At 38.0% G+C, this 27875-nt stretch overlaps 1 protein-coding gene across 5 annotated transcripts; it reads left to right on the forward strand.

The window, feature by feature from the left end:
• Positions 1–663: 663 nt before the first annotated feature.
• Positions 664–22249, forward strand: LOC105061132 (uncharacterized). Of its 5 annotated transcripts, none has more exons than XM_019845995.3 (4): positions 664–963; positions 12068–12163; positions 15773–16687; positions 19834–22249. In XM_019845995.3, exons 2-4 carry the CDS (start codon positions 12077–12079, stop codon positions 21721–21723), a joined length of 2892 nt encoding a protein of 963 aa, XP_019701554.2. In that variant the 5' UTR covers positions 664–963; positions 12068–12076; the 3' UTR covers positions 21724–22249. The 5 variants fall into 5 exon arrangements, with proteins under 5 accessions (XP_019701554.2, XP_010943397.2, XP_010943394.2 ...); XM_010945092.4 differs by lacking the exon at positions 664–963 and adding an exon at positions 4809–5624; XM_010945095.4 differs by lacking the exon at positions 12068–12163.
• The last annotated feature ends 5626 nt before the right edge of the window (positions 22250–27875 follow it).

The raw sequence follows: 27875 nt of genomic DNA on the forward strand, positions 1-27875 counted from the left end.
CAGTCAGGTAGTGTGAGAATAATGAGAAGATTACGTGAAAATAAATAAAAATAATTATGATAAATAATAATTTTGAATTAAATATTTTTATTTTAAAAAAATTAATATTTTATTTTTATTTTTGTTTCTAAAAAAAAACTTCAATTTTTTGCTTTCTTTTCGGAGCAGAAAAATTGATTCCGCTACCGCCCATTTAAAATAAATTTGACCAAACATCATATTTTTTTAAAATAAATATTTTTATAAAAAATAAATAAATTTTTCTTTCTCAAAAATTTAGCCTAACAGACCCTTAATTTTATAGATTAATTATTATTTCTTATTTTATTTTCTTTGTATGACTCCTATTTATACAGCCTTGCTTTAATAACACCATGGAGGGCACAGCCATTTCAGTGTTGACATTTATCATTATCTTTATAAATTGATTGTTGAATTCTAAATCTTAAGTAAAACCCAACTTATTTATATACAAATTGTTTCATTTTGCTTAAACGGTATTGAAACAAATTAAACTGTACTTATAGAACTTGGATGATATACCTAATTTTTATTATAATCTGATTATTTTTTTCTCAAGGTAAGGTCTGGATTAAAAATTTTTTCACGTGCCATGCACGTGCGCTACAGTCTGCTAGTGTGCGTCAAATTCCCAGCAGCGCACAATCGATTCTCTCAAGCCATTCTCTAAGCTGTTTCCCGACACCCCCAGGTTCTCGAGCCCGATCTCCTCCGCACCCTACCTTTCTCTCGCCTTACCATCCGCGCTCCTCCGTCACGTCGTCGCCATCGCCGCCGCCGCTGGCGTCCTCTACCTTGTCTTTCAAAAACCCCTAGGTCCTCGGCATCAAGCTTTCAACCTCTCCTCCGCCGCCGACGCCGACCTGCCGCCCTCTCGCCGTCCTCGACGTGGCCACTGACCTTCGCCGGTCTCCTCCGTCACCGTCGGAAATCTCGCCCAGAGTCAGTAGCATCCCCTCCCTTCTTTCTCCTCTCTCTCTCTCTCTCTCTCTCTCTCGCTCCGATCTGAAATAGCACGTAAACTGTTTAATTCTGAGTTGGATGTCGTAAAATGGTTGTTCTCGAATTTGGCAAAAGATATCAAAATCAATATTTGTTTCTCCTAATAAGTTCTGGATGAATTGACAATTCCAATTCGAATCGAATAATTCAGCATATTCCACATTCATGTTTGTTCACAATATTAATTAGTCGGAGTACATTTCTGTTTCTTCTTCACGAATATGATATTTTCTGGGGTTTATAGTTTTGGTGAGTAGGATTTCTATTTGCTTGTGGTTTCCTGAAATTAATGTTTATATTTTGGTAGATTTTATTCATCACCAACGCTGTCATTATGATCACCGTCGGGATCACGAGGACCTCAATAACCTCTGATAATTTTTGCTCTTGTGGAAATAAAGAAGCAGCCTTCATTAGTTGTGCTCCTCTCTGCCAATACGTCATATAATAGTAAGGGGAAGCCAAACTCCATTGCATTTGTGTTTATTCTAGTACTTCACTGGTACGAGACCACTTGGATTAGTAAACTAGTCGATTAATACACACAGCCTCTTAACAACTTAATTCATGTCCATCCAACAAAAATGTATCAAGTATGGAAATCCCATATTTGAAAGCATTGAGAGTTCCCTCTTGGTAAGGCCGGCAAAATATGACCTAACCCACCAATCCGACCCACGTTCGACCCACCGTAAATAGGTTTAGGTCTAGGCTAAACAGGTTTGAATCATAAATAGATCGATCCATTTAACCCGTTGAATATTTAGGTCGCATTTGGGTTTCAGATATCTAATCCGTTTTATCCATTTAATATTCAGATCGTGTTGGGTCAAATAATCTGTTTAACCTATTTAATCTATTTAATCCATTTAACCCATTTAAAACTTGTTTAACATGTTTAAAACTTATTTAGCTTATGTCTGACTTATTTAATCTGACCTGTTTAATCAATTTAACCCATTTAAAATCTATTTAATCTATTTAACTCATTAAAAATCTACTTAATCTATTTAACCCATTTAACCTAACTTGATCCGTTTAATAAATGGATTAAGCAGGTTGGTTATCTGTTTAATAAACAGTCGGATTTAGATTTGAATTTTTGATTTGTTGAATAAACAGATCGGATTCAGATTGACGATTTTTTTGATCTGATCCGCATCGATCGGAACCGTATCCGACTCGATCCGACCCAATTGCTACCCCTACCTCTTGGTCGGTGACCATGCATGTAGATTGTAGACATTTAGTTTTGCCAGTTTCATTTAGTCTCATATGCTTTGTTTTTCTCTCACTTTCATAATATCTTAGAAGATAAATAGTCTATTATGACATAATAAATTTTTTGTTACTATGATCAATTGTTGTCATGCCCCTAGTCGGATAGGCACATAACTAAGACCGCGATAGTCCGTTGGACACCCGTAGGATACGGTCCCACGAGCATGCAAGGCGACAACCTATCAATAACATACTAAACTAATAAAGTAATATTTACGACTTAAGTTCCACTAATTCAAATTCTAGAACAAAACACTCACAGCTGCGATACATAGATAACATCGGTCACATAATTTACAATATTTATACAAAAGTAGTATAGAGAGGGTTCTACAAAATTTGGAAGGTTGGTCTGAGATGGCTAATTAGATTCTCGCTCTAATCTCACAATCCAACCTCTATCCATCCTCATCATGCTTCGGGCTTGATAAAAACATCGAAATTAAAAGAATAAGCTAATAGCCCAATAAATAATCAAGACATAATCAAAGAAATCAAGCTGCTGTAGTCAAATAAATACTTGATAGAATAACTAGTATAATAATATAATATTTATAGTTAGAGTCAAACTTACAGCTCTGCAACATAGATATAATCATGCGAACCAAAAACTCATATATAAACTAAAAGTATTTCAAAATCCACATAGATATCAAACGATTATATCAGAATTTTCAAAAATATCATAAGATTGTATCTTTCAAAAGCATTCTATTAACTCATCAGTCTATACAACTATGACCACATAATTTCTATGACAGGGCCTAGTGTACCACATTTAACCCCTATCGAATAGGTCCATAGTATCGAGTTTAATCTCTATGAAGTAGGTCCATAATACCGCATTTCACCCCTATAGAGTAGGTATATAATGCAAGTTCCGGAACAATCAATATCAATTGCCAATGTATAACCCTCGTATGGTAGGGTCCATAATGTAGGTAGACTTAGAGTGCAGTATGTATACACAAACTCAACTCAAACAATCGTTATTATCATATATATAAAGTTGTAACATATAAAATTTTAAATCAATTCGTAAAATCCATAAAGATGAATAATCATCTAACGTTCAACAATTCATATGCAAATATGATTTTCTAAATCAATATATTCACAATTATTAACACGAATTTCGAAGACTCATACCAATCTTTTCAGAATTCTGTCAATTGGAAATCGTTCTAATAAACCTGTATTTATCAAACAGCAAAGTACCATGAACACTCGAGTATGAGATATTTATAAATTTATGCTTCATGCTTGACTCAGTATTACCAATATAACAAATAAATGATATAATTTTTTTCAAAATATTTGGCCACAACTCAATTAAAAAACATTCTCAAACTGTGTGTAATTATCATTTTATATAATTGCTTTGATTACATAAAGGTTACTTACCTGTAGATATCCACTATCAGGTTATCTATCGCTTCACTGGTACTCCTCGGAACCTAATAATCTAATAAGATTAGGGTTTAGAGTGAAAGGAAGAGAAATATTGAGAAAGAAAGAAAGGAAGGAGGCAAGAAAGCAAGAGAGAAAGAGAGAGACGTGAGATTGGGGCCGCTCTCAATTACTTTCCATCATGATCCAAAAATAAAAGATTACAAAGTATTTATAGAAGTGAGATAGGGCTAATCCCGCGTCTCAGCAAGGTTGGACAAATAAACCCATAATAAGATCTCAAAATGACATAATCACCCCTCCTAAAGACACCTAATGACTTTATAATAATAAATAGCAATTAAAAATACATAAAATGGTCAAAAATACTCAAAATAAAGCCAATAAAATGCATGACGAAGCCGCTGTCCATTAAGAATCTCCAAATCAATGTCTCGGTTTCCTCAAATAGGTCAAAGGAGGTCAGGTCTTATCATCCTTTCCCCCTTCAAAAGCGCCTTGTCCCCAAGGAAGAGGTTAGGAAACTACTGCTGGATCTTAGAAAGGTCCTCCTAAGTAGCATACTCACGAGGGAAATGCATCCCCTGGATCAAAGCTTCCTTCACATGGATGCTTCATTTTCTTCAATCTCCACGTTTTTATATTGTTCAACAATTTCCAAAATCATAAGGCGTGCTTTGCATTTATGCCTTAGGTGCCACTGCTCATCACATTTATAACAAAGTCTCTTGGCCCTCCGTTGTTGTAATTCAGTGAGATTAGTGGTTTTAACATTGTTGGAATCATTATATTTTTTTCCCCATTTGGAGGTTCATTTGGGGTAAACTTAGGGTGGAAATTTGTAGTTGATGGTCCCGAAGTTACCTTTGTAAGTGCTGTCACTTCTATATCAACATTTATGGCATGAAACTGAGCATCAGAAACCAATTGTGACCTATGTCTAGCCACTTTAGCATGGATTTGGGGCTTCAATCCCTTCATATAAGCTCCCAAATACACATTATCAGCCCAATTCAACACCCTTGAGGCCAACCGATTAAATTCAACATTATAGGTTGCAACATTTGAGAGTTGTTGTATTTCTATTAATTGTGTATCATAACTCACAACCTCAGGTTTGCAAAACATACCTTTCACTATGTGCAAAAAGGTTCTCCAATCCAGTGGAGGATGTGCATGGGCATAAGTCTGTACCCAATCTAGAGCTGGGCCTTTGAAATTGCAAGTTGTTATGAACAATTTATCTTCTTAAACCACGTTATGAGCCTTGAAATATAAGTCAGCTAAGAAAGACCAATTCTCAGGGTCGGGTCCTGAAAATTTTGGAAATTCCATCCTACGCATGTAGGTTTTGTTATGATTCGGGCCTTGATTTCTACGTCCTCGGTGCCGGAATCTCCTTTCTCTGAAGAAGTCCTGATCTTGCCACTCATCATCCACGAAATCATTATCATCAAAGTTCTGCCCACAATGATTGTTGACCCCAAAGAAAGTTGCCACTATAGCGGTAGTCCTAAAGGGATCATTATTGACATTTATTTGGCATTGGGGCACTCGATTATTGTTTTGGGCAGCATCTGGCAGCCCTGTGGGTGCAGCCAGCGGCTGTTCTCGGCCATAAACTCTGAAAACAGAGGCTGTTTGAGGCACGATAGGGCGGGGCGCTAGTCTGGGTGCTGCTGAAGGCACAGGAAGGGGCGGCGATTCAGGCGTGGGCAGCAGTGGGGCCTGGGAAGTCCCTTGGGGCAACGCAACACTGGGCTGTGGCACCCTTGTGAGAACTCCAGAGGTGATTCCATGCTTTTGGGCGCCGGATGGTGAGGCGCTGCTAGAAGAAGATGCAGCAGCAGTGGTGCAAGAGGTCTGGGCAGCGGAAGAAGATGATTGGCTTGTATTTGCCGCTGGAAGAGGTGGGGTAAAGATCGTTTGGTGTTCTTTTTGGAGCAAATCCATCCGCTCATTGAGTCTTTGATATGATCGGGCATTTTCTTGTTGCGCTTTATCGAATTTTTTTATCAATCTTGTCGAATCTTGCCATCATTTGACTCAAGATCTCTTCAATCCAACGACTTGATTCTTCGGTTGAGTCTGATTTGTTTGTGGTAGATCGTGTATTTACTATCCGAGAATTGTTGGCTCTAATACCAATTGATAAGACTAGGGTTTAGAGTGAAAGGAAGAGAAAGATTGAGAAAGAAAGAAAGGAAGGAGGCAAGAAAGCAAGAGAGAGAGAGAGAGAGAAAGACATGAGGTTGGGGTTGCTTTCAATTACTTTCCATCATAATCCAAAAATAAAAGATTACAAAGTATTTATAGTAGTGAGATAGGGCTAATCCCGCGTCTCAGTAAGCTTGGACAAATAAACCCATAATAAAGTCTCAAAATGACATAATTATCCCTCCTAAAGACACTTAATGACTTTATAATAATAAATAGCAATTAAAAATACATAAAATGGTAAAAAATACTTAAAATAAAGCCAATAAAATGCGTGACGAATCCGCTGTCCATTAAGAATCTCCAAATCAATGTCTCGGCTTCCTCAAATAGGTCAAAGGAGGTAGGGTCTTATCATAATCCGAAACACACATATATCTGAAATCAGTGTCATATAATTGCCTTGTAATAATCTATAGAATTTCTTAAAATTCTAAACATCCAAATTTCTAATTAACTATTCTTCCTTGCACAACAGCCCCAATCCAGGATTTATTTACCCTACCAAATAACATCCAAAAATTTCTAAATTTTGCCATGATTCATGAACTAACAACCTCCCGATAAATTTTTAGCTTAAACTACTCAACCATTAGAGAATTAAAAATAATGGATTATCACAAGGCAGATTCATGAATTGAGGGTTTGTTACTTACCCTATAAACTCTGGCAAACCAACACCAGCAATGAGGTACGACCCGTCCTTTTCCTTGCTCGAACTTTGGTGGGTTGGTGGGTTTTGGCTGCAAGAGAGCTTGCTGGGGCTTCTTATTTAAAGCCTCAAAGCTCAAGTAAATCCTGAACCAATAATTGAAGCAATTCTTTTTTAAAATAAATTGGTTTGATAGTTCACTTGGCAGGTCAAATACTGGGTTGAATTGGTTGGGTCGAGCATGTCACTCACTTGAGTTCATATGTCAACTGGGATTTTGGAAAATCTAGTTATGGTTTTACTCAACCTTTGTAGGCTTATGGGTTGTTGATCTATTTGACTGTTCTTAAAAGATTGTTATAAACCATGTTTTGCTGCACCAGACCATATCACCTGGTATGGGGCAGACCATACCATGTCGATAGGGTATTGAGATTTAGTATAGCCTCCTATGCTCCCTTAGATCAAATAATGATATTGACATATGTAACATATTGAGACTTGATACAGGGGTGTATTGATTGGGTAACATTACGGGGTCTATTTCCAAGAGTGCAAAAATTGGTACAAACCATGTCAAGGACTATTTCCTTCATATCTCTATATTACAATCTAATAGGACTATTTTGTGGTTTGAAGAAACGCAATGTGGTGAGACAATATTTTCTACATGGTACAGTAGTCTATTGGTTTCTTAGGCCTAGTTTGGGGAGCGAATAAGAGGTGGGATAATAGATTGCCTTGCCTTATCCTTGGAATAAATAGCAAACATAATATTTTGGAGGTTGCAATAACCAATCCTGTATGGTTTGTTCAAACTAGGGATAAATGGGGATCTGTGGCATGGTTTGCAGTGCTGGTTTTGGTACCTGTATTGGTAACATGCTGTCATAGTATTGATACAAGATGATTCATGGTAGTGAGTGTCCGCCCTCTATATTGAGTACCGGCTCGGTAGTGGTATGGTATGGCACAACCAATATCGGGCGGTATAGTTTGGTATGATGAGTCATGGTGGTTCCTTGTGTCCCAAGAGCTATGCTATCCCCATTTTTATTCCCCCTTGTGAGAATACCCAAAAAATTTTATGGACAAATATGTTAGGTGTATTTGTCTTTTCAGCCAAATGATAGTCTACCATGGCAGCTGTACTTTTGTAGTAACTAATGATTAAATGGGGCTACAATCACTTATGCCACTTGCTTATCCCACGCTATTTGGTATGAGCTATACCTATCAAAGACAACAAGAAGTTATCCCCAAATAGCTTATCTTGCTTCTGAACAAGGCCTTGGTTTGTTTCCTCAAGTTATGCTGCCTTCTATTTTATGAGACTTCCTTTTCCCCTCTTCTTTCATGGATTTTTTGACCTTTTTTTGTATATCCAAGTTGTTGTAGTCTAAACTCATTCTAAAACTACTTCATGTCATGCAAATTGACTCATAATCATACACTAAAATCGCAAGAGGTCGCTAATATTTCTTCTTTTAAAAGTCTAGGCTTAAATGTCAGTCAGTGTAGTTGGCATGGACCAGTGTGTGGCGCTAGCTTGGTGCTAGCAGTGTGACTGTCAGGACATTGTAAGTACCACGCTAATGCCTAGCTGGCATGGCACGAGCACAAAATATTTCAGTCCTTGGTTACTTGTTTTAGTTGCCTAGATATTAGCATATATTTTTTTTTATAATGCATATATATGACTTTTTTTTTTGACACTTGCATTTCCATATCTTGGTTAAATGAAGTTGAATATCGTTGGGACCATTGGAGTTCTTGGCCATTACTTAAAAGAAAATTTTATCATCTTGATGGGTTGACCTGTCAATACCCTTTGTGTATTAGGACTACGCTTGCTAAATAATAGAAATGAGGAGTTTTCTTGTGCCTGTCCTTTCCTTTTTTCCCCCTTGTTCTACATGATGTGTACAGCAAATTGGGTGCTCATAAGAAGAAAAAGAATATATTTCTTGCTGATACTTTGTACCGGAACATTATTTATTATATTTCCATTTTGGATGCTTTATTTCATCATATGTGTCACCTTTTCCCTAACCTTCATATCGAGTTATAATGATAGCGAACTGTAACCATCACGTCTTATTCCTTCTGGAGAGGTCATATCAAAGCCTGATCCACGAAATTATTTATTATCATTATCATTATCATTATTATCATCATTATTATTATTAAGGATCCACTAATTCAACATGTTATGATGGTCAACTGTTAACTTGAGGTCAAAGTTAAGCCAATTTCCTGATGACAGAACTATAAGCACGAGTGGCCAACAAGAAACCTAAATGTCTAGTTGGTAGGTATGAGGACCTGTCTCGTTATTTATTCAATTCAATCTATTGCAACTGGAAATCAGATCCACAAGATTTGTCTTGTCTCAGAAGCAAAGAGAAGTGGCAGGTTTGATTAAGGAAGATGATTTCAAATCCACAGCATGAATTACCGACTGAAGAGCCAAATTGGAACATGTCTCATATCTTCAATATAGCTAGTGGAGAGTCCTAAAGCATCAGAGAAATATAGTCTAATTTAAACAATTAACTATGTCCATTACCGCATGATCATCTACCTTTATACCTTTTGAACTCTACCTTTTTTTTCACTTTTTGCCTCATCCTGGTGGTATGTTAGTATTGTAATCAAGTTCATTAAACTGCATGTTCATTCACATGTACACCTTTCAAAGCTCCTGTCACCTCACCTTTATCTTTCTTTGCATGATATAATTGAAACTTGTTAGAGAGCATATTTAACATGTGTCATTTGACATAAGTTATTTCCTATTATTTCTTTATGTTTATAGTTCTTCCATTATTGTATTTTTCCTATTTCTGTACACTTCTATATATAGGAGTACAATCTCTTATTGTATTTTTCCTTATAAGCAAGGTCTGTAGAACCGGTACTGGTGGCTGGATCGATCAGCCGGCGGTACGGTTCGGCATGTCTCTGTTCTGTTCCGAATCGAGGCGAACCGATGAAGGAAAATGGAGCCGAACTGGAGAAGAAAAAGAAAGAAAGAGAGAGAAATAGAGAGAGAGGGAAGAAGAAAGAAAAAGAGGGAGGGAGGTCCGTCGGAGGGCCTCCAATGGGCCGTCGTGGCCCGCAGGCGGCGTTTACAGCCCCTGCGGCTTTGCAGCGTGAAATAGGGGCGGATCGTGAAACAAGGGTGATCCATCCCTATTTCGTGTTTTTTTTTAAAAATATTTTTTAAAATGAAGCCGGCACTAGGTTTGCCGGCATCACTTAAGTGAAGTCGGCAAACCCCATGCCGGCTTCATTTAAAAAAATATTTTTTTAAAAAAATGGGAAACAGGGGCGGATCGCCCTTGTTTCACGCCGCGGAGCCGCGGGAGGCGTTTACGCCGTCCGACGGCCACGACGGCACACCGGAGGCCCTCCAGCGGTCCCTCTGGCAGACCTCTCTCTCTCTTTTTCTTCCTCTCTCTTTCTCTTCCTCTTCCTCTCTTTTCCTCGTTTTCTCTCTTTTCTTCCCCGACACCGGCATGTGCTGTTTTTCATGCCAGAACCGTCTCGGTTCCTTATCGAGACGGTTCGGCACGCCCTGTACCAGACGGTTCGGTCCGATACGGTATTCCTTGCTTATAAGACTTTTTCTCTTTAGGAAAATTCTATTTCTGTACACTTTTATATATAGGAGTATAATTTCTTATTGTATTTTTTCTTATAAATTTTTTTCTTTTTAAAAAAATTCTATTTCTGTACACTCCTATATATAGGAGTACAAAATCATAGAATAATATAGATCAATTCTCTCCCATTTTCTATTTCATGGTATCAGAGCTTAGGATTCTTTAGATAAGATCCACCACCATCTCTTCTCCTATCATCTTCTCTACTCGTACATCAGCCTCTCCTCTCTCTTTCCTCTCCTTTCTTGTTCTTCTCCTTTTTGTGCTAATCTAGACAGAGAGACTTCCTCTACTAAGTGATTTTAAAGGGGAGACGTCGCTTCTTTCTCCTTTCTCGTCTATTGGAATCGGGTCTGTGGCTCATCGTATAAATATATTCTGTGGCTTGCCATCAGTTTAAGTGTCTTCTGTGCCTGCCTATATGTGGTGATTTTGCTCTACCAAATCTACCACATTGACTGCTTGCCTTCATACTAATTTGATGGCTTATGCTACTCCAAAGATGCCTTCAACTGTTGGATCTCTGCCTCCCTCGTATCTGTAAGGTTTTACTACCATTAAACTTAATGGTAAAAACTATCTTGTATGGGCTCGAGCATTCAAGAAGTTTGTTAGTGCATATGGCAAGCTTTACATTCTGATTGATGATCCAGTTTTTTTTAATGATGTGAAGTATAGAGATTGGCTCAAGAAGGACTCGTGTGTTTATACCTAGTTGCTGAATTGTATGGAGTCGGATGTTAGTGCTAATGTAGTGTTTCTAAACACTGCTAAAGAAATTTGGGATGCTCTTAAAAAAGATGTATTCTCATGCCAATAATTTATCTACAGTATTTGAGTTATCTTCGCAACTATTTTCCCTACGTTATACTGGTGGATCCTTAGCCAACTTCTAGACCAAGTTCAAAGGGCTCTGGGACGAGTTTAATATCTATCAGCCATTAACTACAGATGTAAATGTAATGAAGCAACAAAACACGAGGAGTTCCAAGTGGTTTAGTTTTTGGCTGCCTTTCCTCCTGAGTATGCTCCTGTCCGTGATCAGTTCTTGGTGGTGACTCTTGCTTTCCCTCTATTTTGTTTTTTCTCATCTTCAACGAGTTTCTACTCTATTTTCAAAATCCGAAACCATTTCTGTTGAGTCTTCAGCACTTGTTGCTGGTAGTCATGGTCGCAATTCCTCGTCCGATCACGGTCATGGACGTGGTCAAGGGAAAAATCGTGGTTGTGGGACTAGTTTCAGTGGACAAAAATGTACTTACTGCAGCCGCATGAATCACGTGGAGGAGAAGTACTGGGAGAAGCATGGTAAGCCCGATTGGGCTAACCAAGTTATTGCTCCAGAGTTAGGGGGAGCTGAGACTGCTGTTGCACCTACTAAAGTGGCTTCTGATACTTTGACTATTTCTTGAGCGAACTTGGAGCAATTGATCCACCAGACGACTCAACTGTCTTCTGTTGCTTCTTCCTCGACTCCTTCCGTAGCATACTTTGCCTCAGAAGCACTGCTCTTTTGTCTACCACCGCATCTGCGCCTTCTTCTTGGGTCATTGACTCAGGTGCTATATCACATATGTCAAGTGATTCTAGACTGTTCTTCTCTTTATTTCTTATTTCAAAAAATCACTCTTTATTTTTGTAGCTGATGGCAAACAATCGTCAGTATCTGGTTGTGGTTCTGTATTACCCACTTCCTCTTTGTCATTTTTTTCAGTTCTTTGTGTCTAAATTTTTATTAAATCTTTTATCAGTCAGTTCTTTTACAAAGTCTTTAAACTGTTCCGTCACCATTTATTCTTCTTATTTTGTTTTTCAGGATCTTTTGATGAGGAAAAAGATTGGTGGGGGCCATGAAGGTGCTGATGGCCTGTATTACCTGGATGTTCCAAGATCGAGAGCTCTTTCATCTGTGGTGAGTCCTCAGCAATGGCATTATTGGCTTGGGCATCCATCTCTCCAAAAACTGCATCAATTTGTCCCTCTTAGTCAGTCGTCAGTCTTGTCTAATTGTGAGGCTTGTTAGCTTGGAAAACACCAGAGGTCAATATTTCTAAGGAGAGTCAATAAAACTAGTGCAAGGTTATTTGGTTGGTTCACTTTGATATTTGGGGTCCTTTTAGAGTCAAGAGTCGTACTGGTCATAGATATTTTGTATCTTTATTGATGAATTTTCTTGTACCACCTGGGTGTTTTTGTTAAAGAAACGGTCTGAGATTTTGTCTATCTTCAAAAATTTTCATAAAGAAATAAAGACAGTTTTTTACTGATATTTATTCTATTTGCACTGACAATGCTCTTGAGTTTGTCCAACAGGAGTTAAATGCATTTTGTGCCTCAAATAGGATTCAACACCAAATTTTTTGTGCGTACACCTCTCAATAAAATGGGGTAGCTGAGCGCAAAAATCGCCATTTTTTTGACATTGCTTGCACTATTATTTTTCATATGCATGTACCTAAAACATATTTGGGAGATGTTGTTTTGACTATTTGCTGTCTTATTAATTGTATGCCATCTTCAAGACTCCAAGATAAAATTTTCATCCAATTTCTATATCCACATCGCTCATTGTTTTCTTTCTCCTCGTATATTTGGATATGTAGTTTTTGTCCATGATCTTCGATCGGACTTGGACAAACTATCTCTCAGAGCCATCAAATGTGTTTTTCTTGGCTACATTAGAAACCAGAAGGGATACAGATGCTTTGATCCTGTGAGTCACAAGGTATTTGTCAGTGTTGATGTCACATTCTTTGAGGAGCAATCTTATTTTTCATCCGTAGGAGAATCTTTGTCTAGTGAGTTACTGGTTCCATCAACACCTATCCCTGCTTCGGTGTTTCCTTCCACTTCAAAAGGGTCTGCAGTTTTGTCTATTGCTATTTCTCCACCACCCCTGAAGGTGTATACTTGACGTCCACGAAATCAGGTCCCAGCATTTTCACCACCATCATATTTGCCCTCAGAAAACGGTCCAATATTTTCATCATCTACATTAGATTTGCATCTTCCCATTGCTATACTTCTTCTACTCAACATTCTATTGCTTCGTTTGTTTCTTTGGATCACCTTAGTCCTACCCTTCAACAGTCTTCCTTGGCCCTTCTATTTCTATTCCCAGGAATGCAGAGGAGGCACTATCTCACCTGGTTAGCGACATGCAATGCAAGAGGAAATGTTTGTCTTAGAGAGCAGAGGCACTTGGGAGTTGGTCTCTCTACCAGGTGATTGTGAGATTGTTAGATGTCGTTGGATTTTTTCCATCACATATCTGCTCGATGGCACCATTGAAAGACTTAAGGCACTATTGGTTGCAAAAGGATATTCTCAGATGTATGGTATTTATTATTTTGAGACATTCTCTCTGATGGCATATCTCAGTTCCATCCAAATTTTGATTTTTGTTGCTGTCAATATGGATTGGCCGTTATATCAACTTGATGTGAAAAATATTTTCCTTTACGCCGATCTTGAAGAGACGGTGTATATGGAGCAACCTACGGAGTTTGTTGCTCAAAGGGAGAGCTCCAGAGTATGTCACCTGAGCAAAGCAATATATGAGTTGAAATAGAGTTTGAGGGCTTGGTTTCAGAAGTTTAGTCAGATTGTTTGTCAATTTGGCTTTATCAAAACTCATATGGACCATTCGGTGTTCGTTATGCACACCTCCGTTAGAGTGGTCTTCCTAGTTGTCTATGTGGATGACATTATTATCTCAGGCAATGACCAAGCTGGCATAGAGGCAACTAAAAGGCACTTGAAGCAACAATTTGCTACCAAAAATTTGGGTCAATTGAGGTACTTTCTTGGAATAGAGGTGGCTCGAAATCATCAAGAACTCATACTTTCTCAAAAAAAGTATGTTCTTGATCTACTACAAGAGACATGCATGCTTGGTGCTCGACCAGCAAATGTTCTTCTAGACCAAACAGGAGCGCTCTAGAAAGAGAATTTTGAAGAGCTATCAGATAAGACTACATACAGGAGACTGGTTGGTAAGCTTATTTACTTAACAGTTATCCGACCTGATATTTTATTTATAGTTGGTGTTGTCAGTTAGTTTATGGACAAGCCCAAGAGTGCCATTGAGAGGCTACATATAGTATTCTTAGGTACATTAAGAAAGCTCTTGAATTTGGACTATTTTATAAAAAGAATAACCATACCAAGATAGTTGGTTATTCTGATGCTGATTATGCTATTCGAAGATAGACAGACGATCAACTTCTGGTTATTGTACATTTGTTAGAGGAAATCTTGCGACTTGGAAGAGTGAGAAGTAAGACGTGATGGCTAGATCTAGTACAGAAGCAGAGTATCGAGCTATGGCTCATACGGCTTGTGAGTTAATCTGGGTGCATTCTTTGATAGCAGAGTTTGGGTTTCAACATGATAAATCCATTCCTATGTATTATGATAATCAAGCAGCCATTTTCACTACTAACAACCCAGTATTTCATGAAAGGACAAAACACATAGAGGTTGATTGTCACTTCATCAGAGATTAAGTCATAAGCAAACATGTACTTCGTACACTCATTCTGAAGATCAGGTGGCTGATGTGTTCACTAAGCCTTTGGGAGGTAGCAGGTTCTCTCTGTTGCATGGCAAGCTAGGCATGTTGGATATCTATGCTCCCCAGCCTGAGGGCGAGTATTAGAGAGCATATTTAACACGTGTCATTTGACATATGTTATTCTCTATTATTTTTTTATGTTTATATTTCTTCTATTATTGTATTTTTCCTATTTCTGTACACTCTTATATATAGGAGTACAATCTCTTATTGTATTTTTCCTTATAAGACTTTTCTTCTTTAAGGAAATCCTATTTCTGTGCACTCTTATATATAGGAATACAATCTCTTATTGTATTTTTCCTGATAAGATTTTTTCTCTTTAGGAAAATCCTATTTCTATACACTTCTATATATAGGAGTACAAAATCATGGGATAATATAGATCAATTTTCTCCCATTTTCTGTTTCAGAACTGAAGGTAAAGCTTTTATCATGTCAAGTATAACAATGCGGCTTTGTGTCCATGCTGTCATCATAGGATGTTAATAGTTTTTGAAGATCTTTGCCTATATCCTTCCAGATATATCATCTTGTGTTAACCTGACTCCCCAAATTGCTCACACATACTGAAATACAGTTACAATCTGTAAATTTGCGACATCTCTACCCTAGAATATCTTTTTATGCAAGGCATTATTGGTTGGATAAAAGTTAGCTATTACTGTTCAGTATGCCAAATGGGCATTCAACTTGTGGAGACAGACCAGCAACTGTTTTAGCATTTTGACTGTACTATATAGCTAATATTATCCAGCTTGTTGTTCCTTGATTTGAATTCATCTCTATCAGTGATCTCAGCAGCCTATTCACTTTTCTTATTATGGCGACTACTGTAGCAGCATTTCTCATGTTGTACTTTTGCTTTATGTTTGATACCTTATGCCATATTTGGATTTATGCAAAATAGAGACCTTTACCCTTTGTCTTTAATGATTTTCGCAGATGAACTCTGTTGAACTAGAAAATGGTGAAGAAGAGAGCACAGAGACATTTGCTGACGAGTTACATTTGGTTGGTTCTCCTGGCACAGATGATGTCAATGATGAACCTCCAGCGTTCCCTCGCATAGGAGAACAGTACCAGGTGGAGATTCCAACCTTGGTGACAGAATCTGAATGCCTTCAGCTAAGATCTCACCCAATTAGTACTGATAACATGCTTGATGATAGCTATATTTTTGGACTAGGATTAGCCATTCCAGTTATGTGGATTCATCATATAGGTGACCACGTAAAAGATGAACAGGATGAATTCCTCAGTTCAAAAATAGGTACTGATGAAGCTGGGTCCATGGACTTGAGAAGCGATAATGAAAGTCATATTGATGCTAAGTGCATTGTAATGGGCGAATTTCCAGTGGAAAATTCAAGTTCTCATGATATATATTCTCAAGGCTCAGCATGTAAAATTGAGCTAATAAAGTACTTAGCAGATCTGGGAAAAGAATCTGGAAGTTTCACAAGCCAGGGATGCAGTGCTGCAGATGATCAGATGAATATAGGTTCTCGATTGCTACACCAGAGTAAAGCCAAAGGTTACAGTCCATTGCCTGGTTCACCAGCTCCCTCTTGGAGCAATACTGAAAAGCAGAGTTTTCTCCTTGGTCTTTACATTTTTGGAAAAAATCTTGTTCAGGTGAAGGAATTTATGGAGTATAAAAATATGGGAGATGTACTATCCTACTACTATGGGAAGTTTTATAGGTCTGATGCATACCGTAGATGGTCAGAGTGTAGAAAGATAAGAAGTAGGAAGTGTATACTTGGACAGCGCATTTTCACAGGTTGGAGACAACAGGAGCTACTGTCACGTGTGCTACCAATGGTATCTAAGGAAGGTCAAGATACTTTGCTGGAGGTATGGTTTTTTGACTTTCACAGAACATGCAATGCCAAATTTGCAATTATTGCTCTGTGACTGTGAAATGCCAATATTTCATTTTAATGGTAGTCATTATTTATCCTTCCTTTTTTTCCAATACTTATACAAGGGTTATGCATATATTTCTGTATATGCATCTGTTACTGTTGTATCCATAGCTTATGTTAGTGCTACTTCTGGAAATTTCCCCAGCGAAAATACAAGAGAGTAAGGAATCAGAACTTAGGCGTATATGCTGATAGTGCGCTAATTCTTTTCTCAAAGTAGGGATTTGGCCATTTTGATTTGTGTAATTAGTTACTTTCAAGAATGCCTGTATATAATATTTAGTATAACCCTAACAATTTTGTAGTCTCACAAATTTGTGGATAATGAATTCAGTTTTTTTGATTTGCTGTTGAGTGTGTGGCTCCAGCTGAAATACAGAATTCGCTACTTCCAAATCTGTTTTACATTTGTTGTCACATAGTGGTGCCTTTGTACTTTGTGGTGATGTCATGCTGATGTGTCATTTCAGCAGTTATCCAACAAAACAGATAGATACATCATAACAATAAAAAGTTTGCAAATCTATCAATTTATAAGCAAGGTGTAATTGATTGTCATAGCACATGGGAAAGAGAAATGGCTGATTGTTTTCTCCCTGCACAGAAATGAGCAATTCTTTTTAAAATAAATACAAGAAGTTAACTTCTCTTTAGATATGAATGAAAACTAGTTGGTAACACTGTACATTTATATTGTAATACCCTGGAACATAGATGTTTTATTAGAATCTTAGAAAAAGTCTCTTAATTATGTTAGTTAACTATATCTCTGAAAAATTGAATTCTGTGAATAAATAAAATTTTAGTCGTTTCAAAATATCACCAGATGATAATTCATTTTGAATTTTCTGAGATACAAGTACATCATTTAATGGCTGGATGCATATCATGGTGTCCCAAGGGAAAGCAATACATTTTTAGTCCATGTGCCTGGGCATGTCAAAAACACCTTTATTCAATAATAATGGTTTTCCCATAAACTTTATATGGATATATACTTATATATTGGTCCATTGCACTTTGTTGTATGTACCTTTTTCTGCAACGAGGTTTTGTGTATAGGTTTTTATTGTTGATAGATAGTTACTAGCCATTAGCATCAATTGTATTGACATCATGCTCCATGCTTGTCCTTTTCGCTCAGCCAAGTTGCCTCACTGCTACCATTTGAGTTTTGGATGTGCTACAGATATATGTCAAGATTGCTAGGAAGAAGTGCACTTAGCGATAACTATCCCTTTCTGTATCTACTGTAATAGCTCCTATACATCCTGATGCTTCTTTTTGGCAAAACATCTAAGCTGATACTGTTTCTTTAGCTAAGTATTAATATCAAGGTGAGTTCTTCGGTGTCGTGAATAGTTGGTGCAAAACCAATGGTGCCACTGTGACCATTGCAGGCACATTATTATCTTGTCGCAGTCATTTGTTTTTCTGATCATATGTGGTTTTTCTTGGGCTCTTGGTTTAGGTTTGTCTCAGTAAACAGTAATTGACTTACTATTAGTGGTTTTGTTTTTCTGGTCTTCCACCAAGCTAAGTTTGGGTATAATAAAAAAAAAAACACCTCCTTCCACAATTAACATTAGGCTGCATATTGAGCGGTCGAACACCGAACAAGCACTTCAAAGAATCTATGCCAACAATGGCATTACATTAATCAGAATTTGAGCTAAATTGATGGAAGTTTGAAGTGAAATTCTATAAAAAGTTGGTCTTGCATTAGCATCCCTTACCCAACCAATTAGAAGTTGAGGCACATGGGCTTCCTGGTGCAAATGTTGCTTTAAACCTCCAGCTGATATCTTATTTTAAAGAAAAAGACAACTCATTCCCATGTCATTGTGATAAAACAAAAAATGACCATAAGGAAAACCATCAAGCTGTGCCCCAACTTTCTGGGACTGGTTTTACAGATCCTCATTGACCAAGGTAATGGAAAATAACCCAAACATAGGTGTATATTGGCAGAGTACCACTGTACATATTAAATGCTTTCGGGGTTCTCATTACACAGAATAATCTATGTGCTAAGGTTTTGCTACTTTGCTTAAACACATTAGTTTACTTGATTTCTTAAAATATTTGAAACTTATGAATATATGTTCAAGTCTTGTTCAAGTACGATCAGAGGCTGGAAAAAATGTTCTCTTTTTTTTTTTTGGAAAGATCTAGCCTATAAGGAACCAAGGAAGGTCTTTTTCCTGGCTTGAACCTTCTTTCCTTCTTGGCTTATGCTGTAATGTCAACTGATGCTTTGGGTCTTATTTGTATTCCATTTCCCATCTCATTTTAAAGAAAGGCCCTTTAAGGGTGTAGTATATCTAGTCTTTTTTGAACTCAGTGCACCAGATTTAATGCTCAAAGTTAATGTAATAGAAATGCATGATCTATTTATGCCTTTACAACATGTATACCATTAGCTTTATTCAAGACTTCTTTTTTAAAGCCAGAATCTTTTGTCATGTTTAGTCTGACCAAGCTATGTGATGTGATTTTTAGGTTTGTGAAAGGCATTTCGATTGAACATTTGTTAATTCAAGAACTATGGTGAACTCTACTCTTTCTTTTAGGCTTATGCAATTAGCAGAGAGCTGTGCTAAGGCACAATATTTAAAAATTATGTTTCTTAGACTATGAATGAAATGAAGGGATTCACTACCTGCCGGAAAGAGATCTCTAAACAATCAAAAACTACTTTGATTGAAGAAAAATCCAACTGTTGATTTAGTCAAATGACCTAGCTCCTGATTAAGAGTGTAAAACTTGAAGATTTCTTGATTGATTCATTGGAGTTTTTCCCTCACCATGTGCTTTGATTGTTGTTTTTATTTTCTAGAATTTGTGTTTAACTTGTCCGTCTTGCTCTTGGAGTTTAATCATTCAAACATGTTAGTCTCACTCTTTAAATTTGCCCTTTTTGTTGTTTCTTATCCATAAGTTATCAGTTCCTGTTAATAATGTGTGCCTCCTGCATTTAAAGTTACAAACTTTGGACTCAATATTTGTTGAGTTATGCTCTATATTTCTTATTGAAATATCCTTCCTGTTTATAAATTATAATTATTTTGGCAGGTCACTAAGACATTTAATGATGGGAGAGTTTCTCTTGAGGAATTTGTCTTCACTTTAAAGGCTATTGTTGGCATGGAAGTTTTTGTAGAATCTATTGGAATTGGCAAAGGGAAGAATGACCTCACCGGCATTGTATTAGATCCAATTAGAGCCAATCAATCCATCTCTGTCCGGCCTGAAGTTCCAATTGGCAAAGAATGTTCTTCTCTTTCATCTGGTGATATCATCAAGTTTCTGACAGGTGATTTCAGGTTAAGCAAAGCAAGGTCAAATGATCTCTTCTGGGAAGCTGTTTGGCCTCGTTTGCTAGCAAGAGGTTGGCACTCGGAGCAACCCAAAGATTTCAGCTCGGTTGTCTCTAAGCATGCATTAGTATTTCTCATCCCTGGTGTTAAGAAGTTCTCCAGAAAAAAGCTTGTAAAAGGCAATCACTATTTTGATTCTATTAGTGATGTCTTGAACAAAGTTGCATCAGACCCAAGGCTTCTTGACTTAGAGGTTCAAGGAGGTACAGAGAGCAGCAACATCAAGAATGAAAATGTATGGGCTGCAGATAACAGATCAGACCAAAATGGTCTTTCTGACCATCCACGCCACTGCTATCTCCGCCCAAGGCTCCCAAATTGCCATTCAGAACTCATGAAATTTACTGTGGTGGATACAAGTATGGTTCAAGGAGAAGGACCAATAAAAGTGAGAGAACTGAGGAGTTTACCTGTTGATTCCACTTATGACCTTTCTACTTGTTCAGGAGAAATGGGGAGCAGTAGCTCATCTGAGCAGCTGGACTCTGATGATAGCTCATCGGATGATCATGGAGATTCTGATCTGAATACCTTGCTTGACAAGAAATTGGAAAAAAGCAAGAGTTGCATGATTAGCAAGGATACACAATATCATCCATCTGATCATATGGTTGCTGTTTCAATCACAAGGATGCTAATAAATGGGCATGTTCCCAATGATCAATGTGTTGATCGAATTAGCGAAAAGCTGCCAATAACGGATTCAAAGTGTCAATTCAGCTGCAGGGCAAAATCTGACCAACAAGATTATTTAACCCCTGCACCGAAACGGAGAAGGTTAACTGCCTGTAAGTATGAACGAACTTGTCGCCGTACTTATTCTTTCCCAAAAGGACATCAACTGAAGAAAGAGGAAATTCACTATGATTTACATTCATCAAATCCAAGTCATACCACAGATGCAGATGTTGACCTGTCTCAAGGGAAGGCGCCTGTGAACACTTCAACTAATCATAGCCCAGATGGAAACAGCATATGTGCTTTTAGTGGAGAGCACTATGCTGCTGCTTTTGTAAGTGATACGACAGTCGGTGAGGTAAAGCCTCAACTCCACACTTTCATTGACCTAAACCTACCACATATTCCAACAGCTTGTGAGACTGCTGAACCCTTCAGCACAGAGGTCGCAGGCAGCCAGGATTATCTGAACCCAGAGGAACTGGCATGCCCACCAGAAAAAAAGCAGCAATATGATCATTCCCAGATAGTTGGGATGTCTAATGGAGTGCTTGATGAGCAGCCTTCCATTACCTCTAGAAGGCAGAGCACCAGGAGCCGGCCACCGACCACAAGAGCCTTGGAAGCTCTTGCATGTGGATTTCTTGGCACCAAGCGTAAGGGAAGGGAAACAAGAGTCTCACCGTCAGGCAACCACACAAGCAGGTCCTCTCGCTGGGTACGCAAGACTGAAACCTCGGTACTTGTTCCTTCTACTAGTATCAGTGCAGTTAGTTCTGACATTAAGGATCCAAATTCTGGAACAAATGAATGGTGTGGAAGCAGTACAGACCATACAATCATGTTTAATGATTCATATGTTGAATCGGAAGAAAAAGGGACCCATCAGTCGGTTGAGGTACCTTAACCTGCCTACTTTTCATTTCTTTGAAGAAATGGAAATGCAGCACTGTGGTTCATCTGATGCTGTGACCTCAAGGCATGACATGTATATTTTGTGGGGAACCTGCACTGCATAGTGGCCGGGGAAGTTCTAGTCATGTCACATGTCAAAGGCGATCTGTATGCTATGCTAGATTTCCTCCTCCAATTTAATTGGAATGGGATATTATAGACCATTTGCATGATGTGTAATCGCAGGATGAGAAAGTTCACAGTAGTGGCTGATCAGTTAACAGAAACTTCAGCATCCTGTTGGTCTGGTAACATTTGCTTTTCATCTTGGTTTATTCATCATGAAAACTTGATAAAATAATTGCAGGGCAGCAGTGGCTAATCTGTCTATAAAAGGGTAATTGCAAGGATTCAGTTGATTTCAATTGATTATGTAGCATTAAAATTTTCATGATGTGCTCCCTCATTATACAAGTTTATACTGAATTTATACAATCTTGTGGCATTTTAATGGCTATACAATCATGATCATCATCATTCTTCCTCTTGTCACTTGGAGTTTGTTGATGCTTATTCAGTTATCTGTTTAGATCAGTAATCAACCTTGATCTAGTATGCACTTGGTGTGGTATGTTTATAGGTTGCTTTGGTTTCAAAGAAGTTGGTATGATTCGAGGGAGACATAAAACGGAGGCATCTTATGAAGTGGGATTGTTAAATTATCATTTTCCTCCCTGTTAATGGCTGAGGGCAGAACTAGAATGACTGGATCTGGGAGTCATCATTCATGGAGCCTGAGACACAGTGGAGCATATGGAGGAAGCATTTTAGTGTCCCTTAGAGCTTGTGGTGATCTTGAGTGAGTGGACATTTCAGGATCTAAACAACTTACATCCTAGAGGCTGACTCCTTAGACATCTTGCACCATGCAAAGAACTAAAGCTCTATAGAGTGTAGCTAATACGTAGACTGTGAAGACATCTTTGCATAAGATTTTAGAAAGTGACACAACTTTGTCAATTTGCTTTAATTATTCAACTTAAAGATTCCAGTACATAGTCATATTGATTATCGAAGACCAATCTACTTGTGACCATCAGAGGTCTGTGTGCTGGTCCCATAAAAGCTTCTCTGAAATTTTCAAACATTATTTTTCAGTCCTCTTAAATGTTCACTTTCAACTAATAATCCAACTTCTCCAACCCATGAATAAGTTTACCATTTTATGCCCATTCCCACAGTCATATATTTCTATTTTTTTCGCCCAGAAGACACCTAGTAATTAGTATCATTCCAGCCCATGCATGCATCGCATAGACTATGGAGCATCATTTTCAGTGGCACTGATTATAGGCTTAATTTTTCTTCCCTTGTTTTGAACTTTTACAAATAAGAAATGACATGATCAGGTGCCCTCACCTTGTGTCTAAGCTGCTTAAAATATTTACTGAGATCAGGAGCGGAAGATTGTGTGGCAGTGATCTTGGGATGCATTCAAAATGTGGTGATTTGAGCAGCTTGGATGTTAGTTTGGGAAATACCTATCTTAATATATGGTGTCAGCTTCTCTAATATACCATGCATGAGGCATGTCTAACCATCTGTGTTTCCCGTGTTTCTTATCTTACTGTGTTTGCCCACCAGCTCTCTCCTATCGATCTCCTTAATAATATTAGGTAAATTAGTTATAGCATGTGGCTGTTAATTACAAGATACAATATTTAAACCCTTTCTCTGACATTTATTAATTCATATTTTTAATAAAAGCTAGATGTATTGCATATGCTACATTCTAGTAAAAAGAATAAGGAGTGAGATGTGGTATACATGCAGTAGATTTGGAGGGATAGGTACTCACCATACTGCTACCAGCGAATGCAACTTCAAAGGTTTTCTTCCCACCTTATAATAGGGACTAGACTTCTGCTCTACTAAAGTAAGAGATAGACCCCTTGGTCTACTCAGCTTCTTGAATTTACTAGTCTTCACTTCTAGAAGGTGTTGGATTATAAATGTCAAATTCCTTGAAGAATGTCAGATCTGAGCTTCGTTACATTGCTTTGTAGAGTACCTTATGCCATGGATGCGCTGCCCTAAACAGCTTTAGGTAAGTAAATTAAGTAGAAAACAGAATGGCATGATGCCCTGATTGGTTCTCTTGGCCCATCCGAAATTTGGAAAATATGAGATGATTTGTGCGAATTGGGAAATTATTATTGGAAATAGACTCATGTCTAGAAAAATGAAATGCTTTATGAAACATTAAGAACAATCGTAGAGAAACCAATGAGTTTTCTCAAAAAATAAAGAAACCAATGAGAAATACATTTGCGATAGAATTTTCATGTACTTCTTTTGTTGCTTCACAACAATCTTAAATTGCCATTTCAGACATTTCAATTTCTTGGTTTTAAATTTTTTTTGGTGGTTTAGGCTGCCAACTTGCGCAATTGGCAAAGTTATTGGGTACTGGCTACCAGTAGCCTAAGTCTGAATCTCATCCTCACCTGATTTCAACCAGGCTTCCTGCCATCCTGGTTTTCAAAAAATAAATAAATGAACAAAGATGGTAGTTTTCAGTCAGGTTTCTATGTGTGTTTTGCTACTTAGTTTTTTATAATATTACTTTCATGAAGGAAGATGCTCTGGGGCATCTTTGCTGCTTACAGAAAGTTCCTTTTGCTGAAGCAGTGCTGGTTTGGCAATTCATTGTTGAAACATGCTTGTGCATCACACCAGTTCTCATGAGTCAGACCTGTCCTCTCATAAAAATGGCAGGAGAAACTTCTCCTATGCATGGAATGGGCGCCCAACCACCTTGTAGCATTACTTTTTTATGACTAATTCCTAAAATCAGTAAATATATCTAGAGTGATCAATTAGCTGAATATACTGAGATAATTAGATGTGTAAACTCATAAATTAGCTTCACACTTCTCTTGATTCTATTTTGCAAAGAAAATGATTTTTTGATGCTAGTTAGTCACACACAGTCTCTCTAAAATACTTTCTGCTTTGATATTGACCTATGACGCATCTTGTGTCCCATAGGGCACAACAAATGCTTAGTTCTCCTCATACTAGAGTTATTATTTCAAAATCTAGATTTGTAGATAGGCCTTGTCAGGCTCGAGCAAATGCTCTCTTTCTAAAGCAAGGTTCTTAATATTGGTGAGATCATGATTTGCTGAACTAGCTGGAACCGTCTGGTTTGGAGTGTGTCAGACCATACTGGTGACTGACTGGGATGATTCTAGCTTATGAAATGAGACATCAGTGAGGATGGGGGGAGGGAAAGAGAAGAAAAAGCCAAGGAGGCTGCCAAAGGCTGTCGGAGGCTCCGAAGGGTACCAGAGGGCTGCGGAGGCCGCCTAAGCTCCATTATCCTCCGGAGAGAGGAAGAGAGAGGGGGGGGGGGGAGAGAGAGAGGGAAGGAGAGGGAGAGGGTGGGGGGCTGGTTGTGGTTGCCGGAGGGTCGTGAATGGCTAGACCTCTCTCCTTGCCCTCCTGCAGATCGAAATAGGGGTGCATGCCCCTATTGTTGAGTTCGCTGTGAGTTATGAAAAAATAGTAGTTTTTGATTGAAACAAGAGCTTTTGATCCGCTCATTCTTGTTCGATTCACAGGAGGTTGGGGAGGGAGGTCCAACCATCTGTGGCCCTTTGTTGGCCACTACCGGCCTCTTCGTCCTCCCCTTCCCTCTCCCTCCCTCCCCCTCTCTCTCCTTTTTTCTCTTTAGGTTCTTCCTATTCTTTGGTCATTCAGGGGCCTCCACGGCCCTCCAATGGCCATTGCCAGCCTCCCCCAGCTCTCCCTCTCCTTCCCTCCCTCCCCCCTCTCTCTTCCTTTCTCTGGTTCTCTCTCTTTCCCCCGCTCTCTCTATGCTGTATCAGCTTGGGCCCAGTACATAATGACATGGAGGCATATGGACCATGCTGTTGGCCAGTCGGTATGGGCCTTGGCACTGGCACAGCCAACCTTGGGTGAGATGTTTAGGTATCCCACCATATGGAGTGTCGAGATAGAGCACTTTGCTAAGTGTCAGGATGGGATGAGTCAAAAATTGATCAGGGATAAGATATGCATTGTCTAATTATTAGGATGCAGGCCTTCTAGTTCTATGGAAAAATCTAGATGGTAGGGTTAGAACAACTTTTATGATATCAAATGTGGGAGCCAATAATTTGTTGTTCGGCCATATATTTAAATTGATGTAGCCTTACCCACTGGGATTGGACAATTGAGTCCCACATGGTTAGGAGATCATTTTAATGATCTATGGATTAATCACTGATTTGGTCGCTTGAAAGAAAATAGATCTTGAGGAATCATTTTAAATATTTGAGAATATATTTTATACCTTGCTAAAAACTGGTTCTTGTTTACCAACCAGACATTTGAGAGCAGAAACCTTGTCAATTTAATCATTTATTTTTTCTTTCAATGATGAATTAAGGAAGAAAAATATGATTAAATTGGCTGTAAGAATAATCTCCTGATAGTCATGTGAGCCCTCTCCCTCTATTGAGGCTTCTGTCCTTCTATTGATTTTACTATTGATGGTGAATATGTTATTGATACTGAACCCATGTTAGGCTATTTACACAACGATGAACAATTATGCAATATTTCCTTTATATATTATGTTGGGATTATGTGGCTAGTATAGTCACGAAGACAATAAACATGATTAGAGAAAACTGAGAGAATTCTAAACTAATTTTGAATTGAGCAAGAAAGTTAAAGAATGGGGTGGCTATGTAGTTGACTTTCTTCAGCCTTTTTGTAAATTTTAGCTATTTGTTGTCTATAATATATATAACTAATACAATCAAAACTTCAACATAGTTAGGAAATAATACTTTAAGAAAGCTAAATAAATAAGGCTCATGGACCTCTTTTTTTAATTTTTGAGTCATGCGAAAAGAAAAGGTGTCCAATTGCATGAGGCTCTAGGTACTATAGGGTTTGGGGAGGGTCAGATCTAAGCAACATTCTCTTCGCATGCAAAGAGATGGTTTTCATGTTTCAAACCTGTGACATTCATGTCACAGTAAAGCAACCTTACCATTGTCCCAGGCCCATTGTCTTAATTTTTGAGTCACATGAGACACCAAAACACTATTCTATCACTTCCAACTAGGTAACATAAAACCTTGTTTTGGCTTCATATGAGCTATCAACCTAGTGAGTGGTTATAAGTTATAAATTTATAATCCTTCGTGGCAAGCTCTTGGCTAGTTGATCACTTGCTAGGAAGAAGCAATGGTATTGCTGCCATCTAGGGCTAAGTCAAAGAGAGGGTTGAGAGGTAGAAAAGGAGGTCATAAAGGGGGGTTGATGTTATATAGAGGTCAAGTGGGAGGGTAAGCATTTTCTTGGCAGAGAAAAGGAGGACATTCTTAAGTCTATTCTTCACAATATAAGCTTTTGAGTTCAAGCAGTTTCTTAACATGATGTGAAAGCTGAGTCATTGGTCAGATAGCCTTCAACTCATTTGTCTAGATAATTAACCTAGTTCTTATCTTGGTTCATCTCATGCATCAACCTGTTTATCCTTCTATGTGCATGACTCAAATTGCACGCGATGGGGGTACTAAGTCTAGTATACAAAATTAATATGTTAAGTATACTAAGGAAAAAAGTGAAGGCACAGTGTGATAATTAATAATAATTTTTTAATTATGTGAATTTTGATGCTTTAAAAGGAATCTAGTCCTTGGAATCCAAAATTAGCTAGATTTGATGGATTTTACCATTTCAGAAAACTTTAAGACAATGTTTAATTAAAATTTATTTTTTTTAAATATAGTTGAAACGACTGGATTTTGGGAAGAGAGAAGATTTCACTGGATTCTACGTGAAATAAGGTATGGAAAAAAATATGTAGGAGTCCAGTTGTTAGTGGTACAGTCAAATTTATAACATAGGTTGTCAGGTACAGATTGAAAACCATGGGAGGCATGATTGTTGAGGTTTGTATACTGAGATTACTTGAAACTTGGTTTCCAAAATTACTTATGTTTGCAATGATTTTTAGTAATTTTTTTTGTAAGTAATTAATATTTGACAAAAGTTCAAATTTAATAAACCCAAAAGATCCACCTCGCAATATCCTATTTTAATCAGGGGTGGAGCCAAAAATGTTTGCTAAGAGGGTCAAAA

Source organism: Elaeis guineensis, chromosome 11 (assembly GCF_000442705.2).
Source record: "Elaeis guineensis isolate ETL-2024a chromosome 11, EG11, whole genome shotgun sequence".
Classification (NCBI taxonomy): domain Eukaryota; kingdom Viridiplantae; phylum Streptophyta; class Magnoliopsida; order Arecales; family Arecaceae; genus Elaeis; species Elaeis guineensis.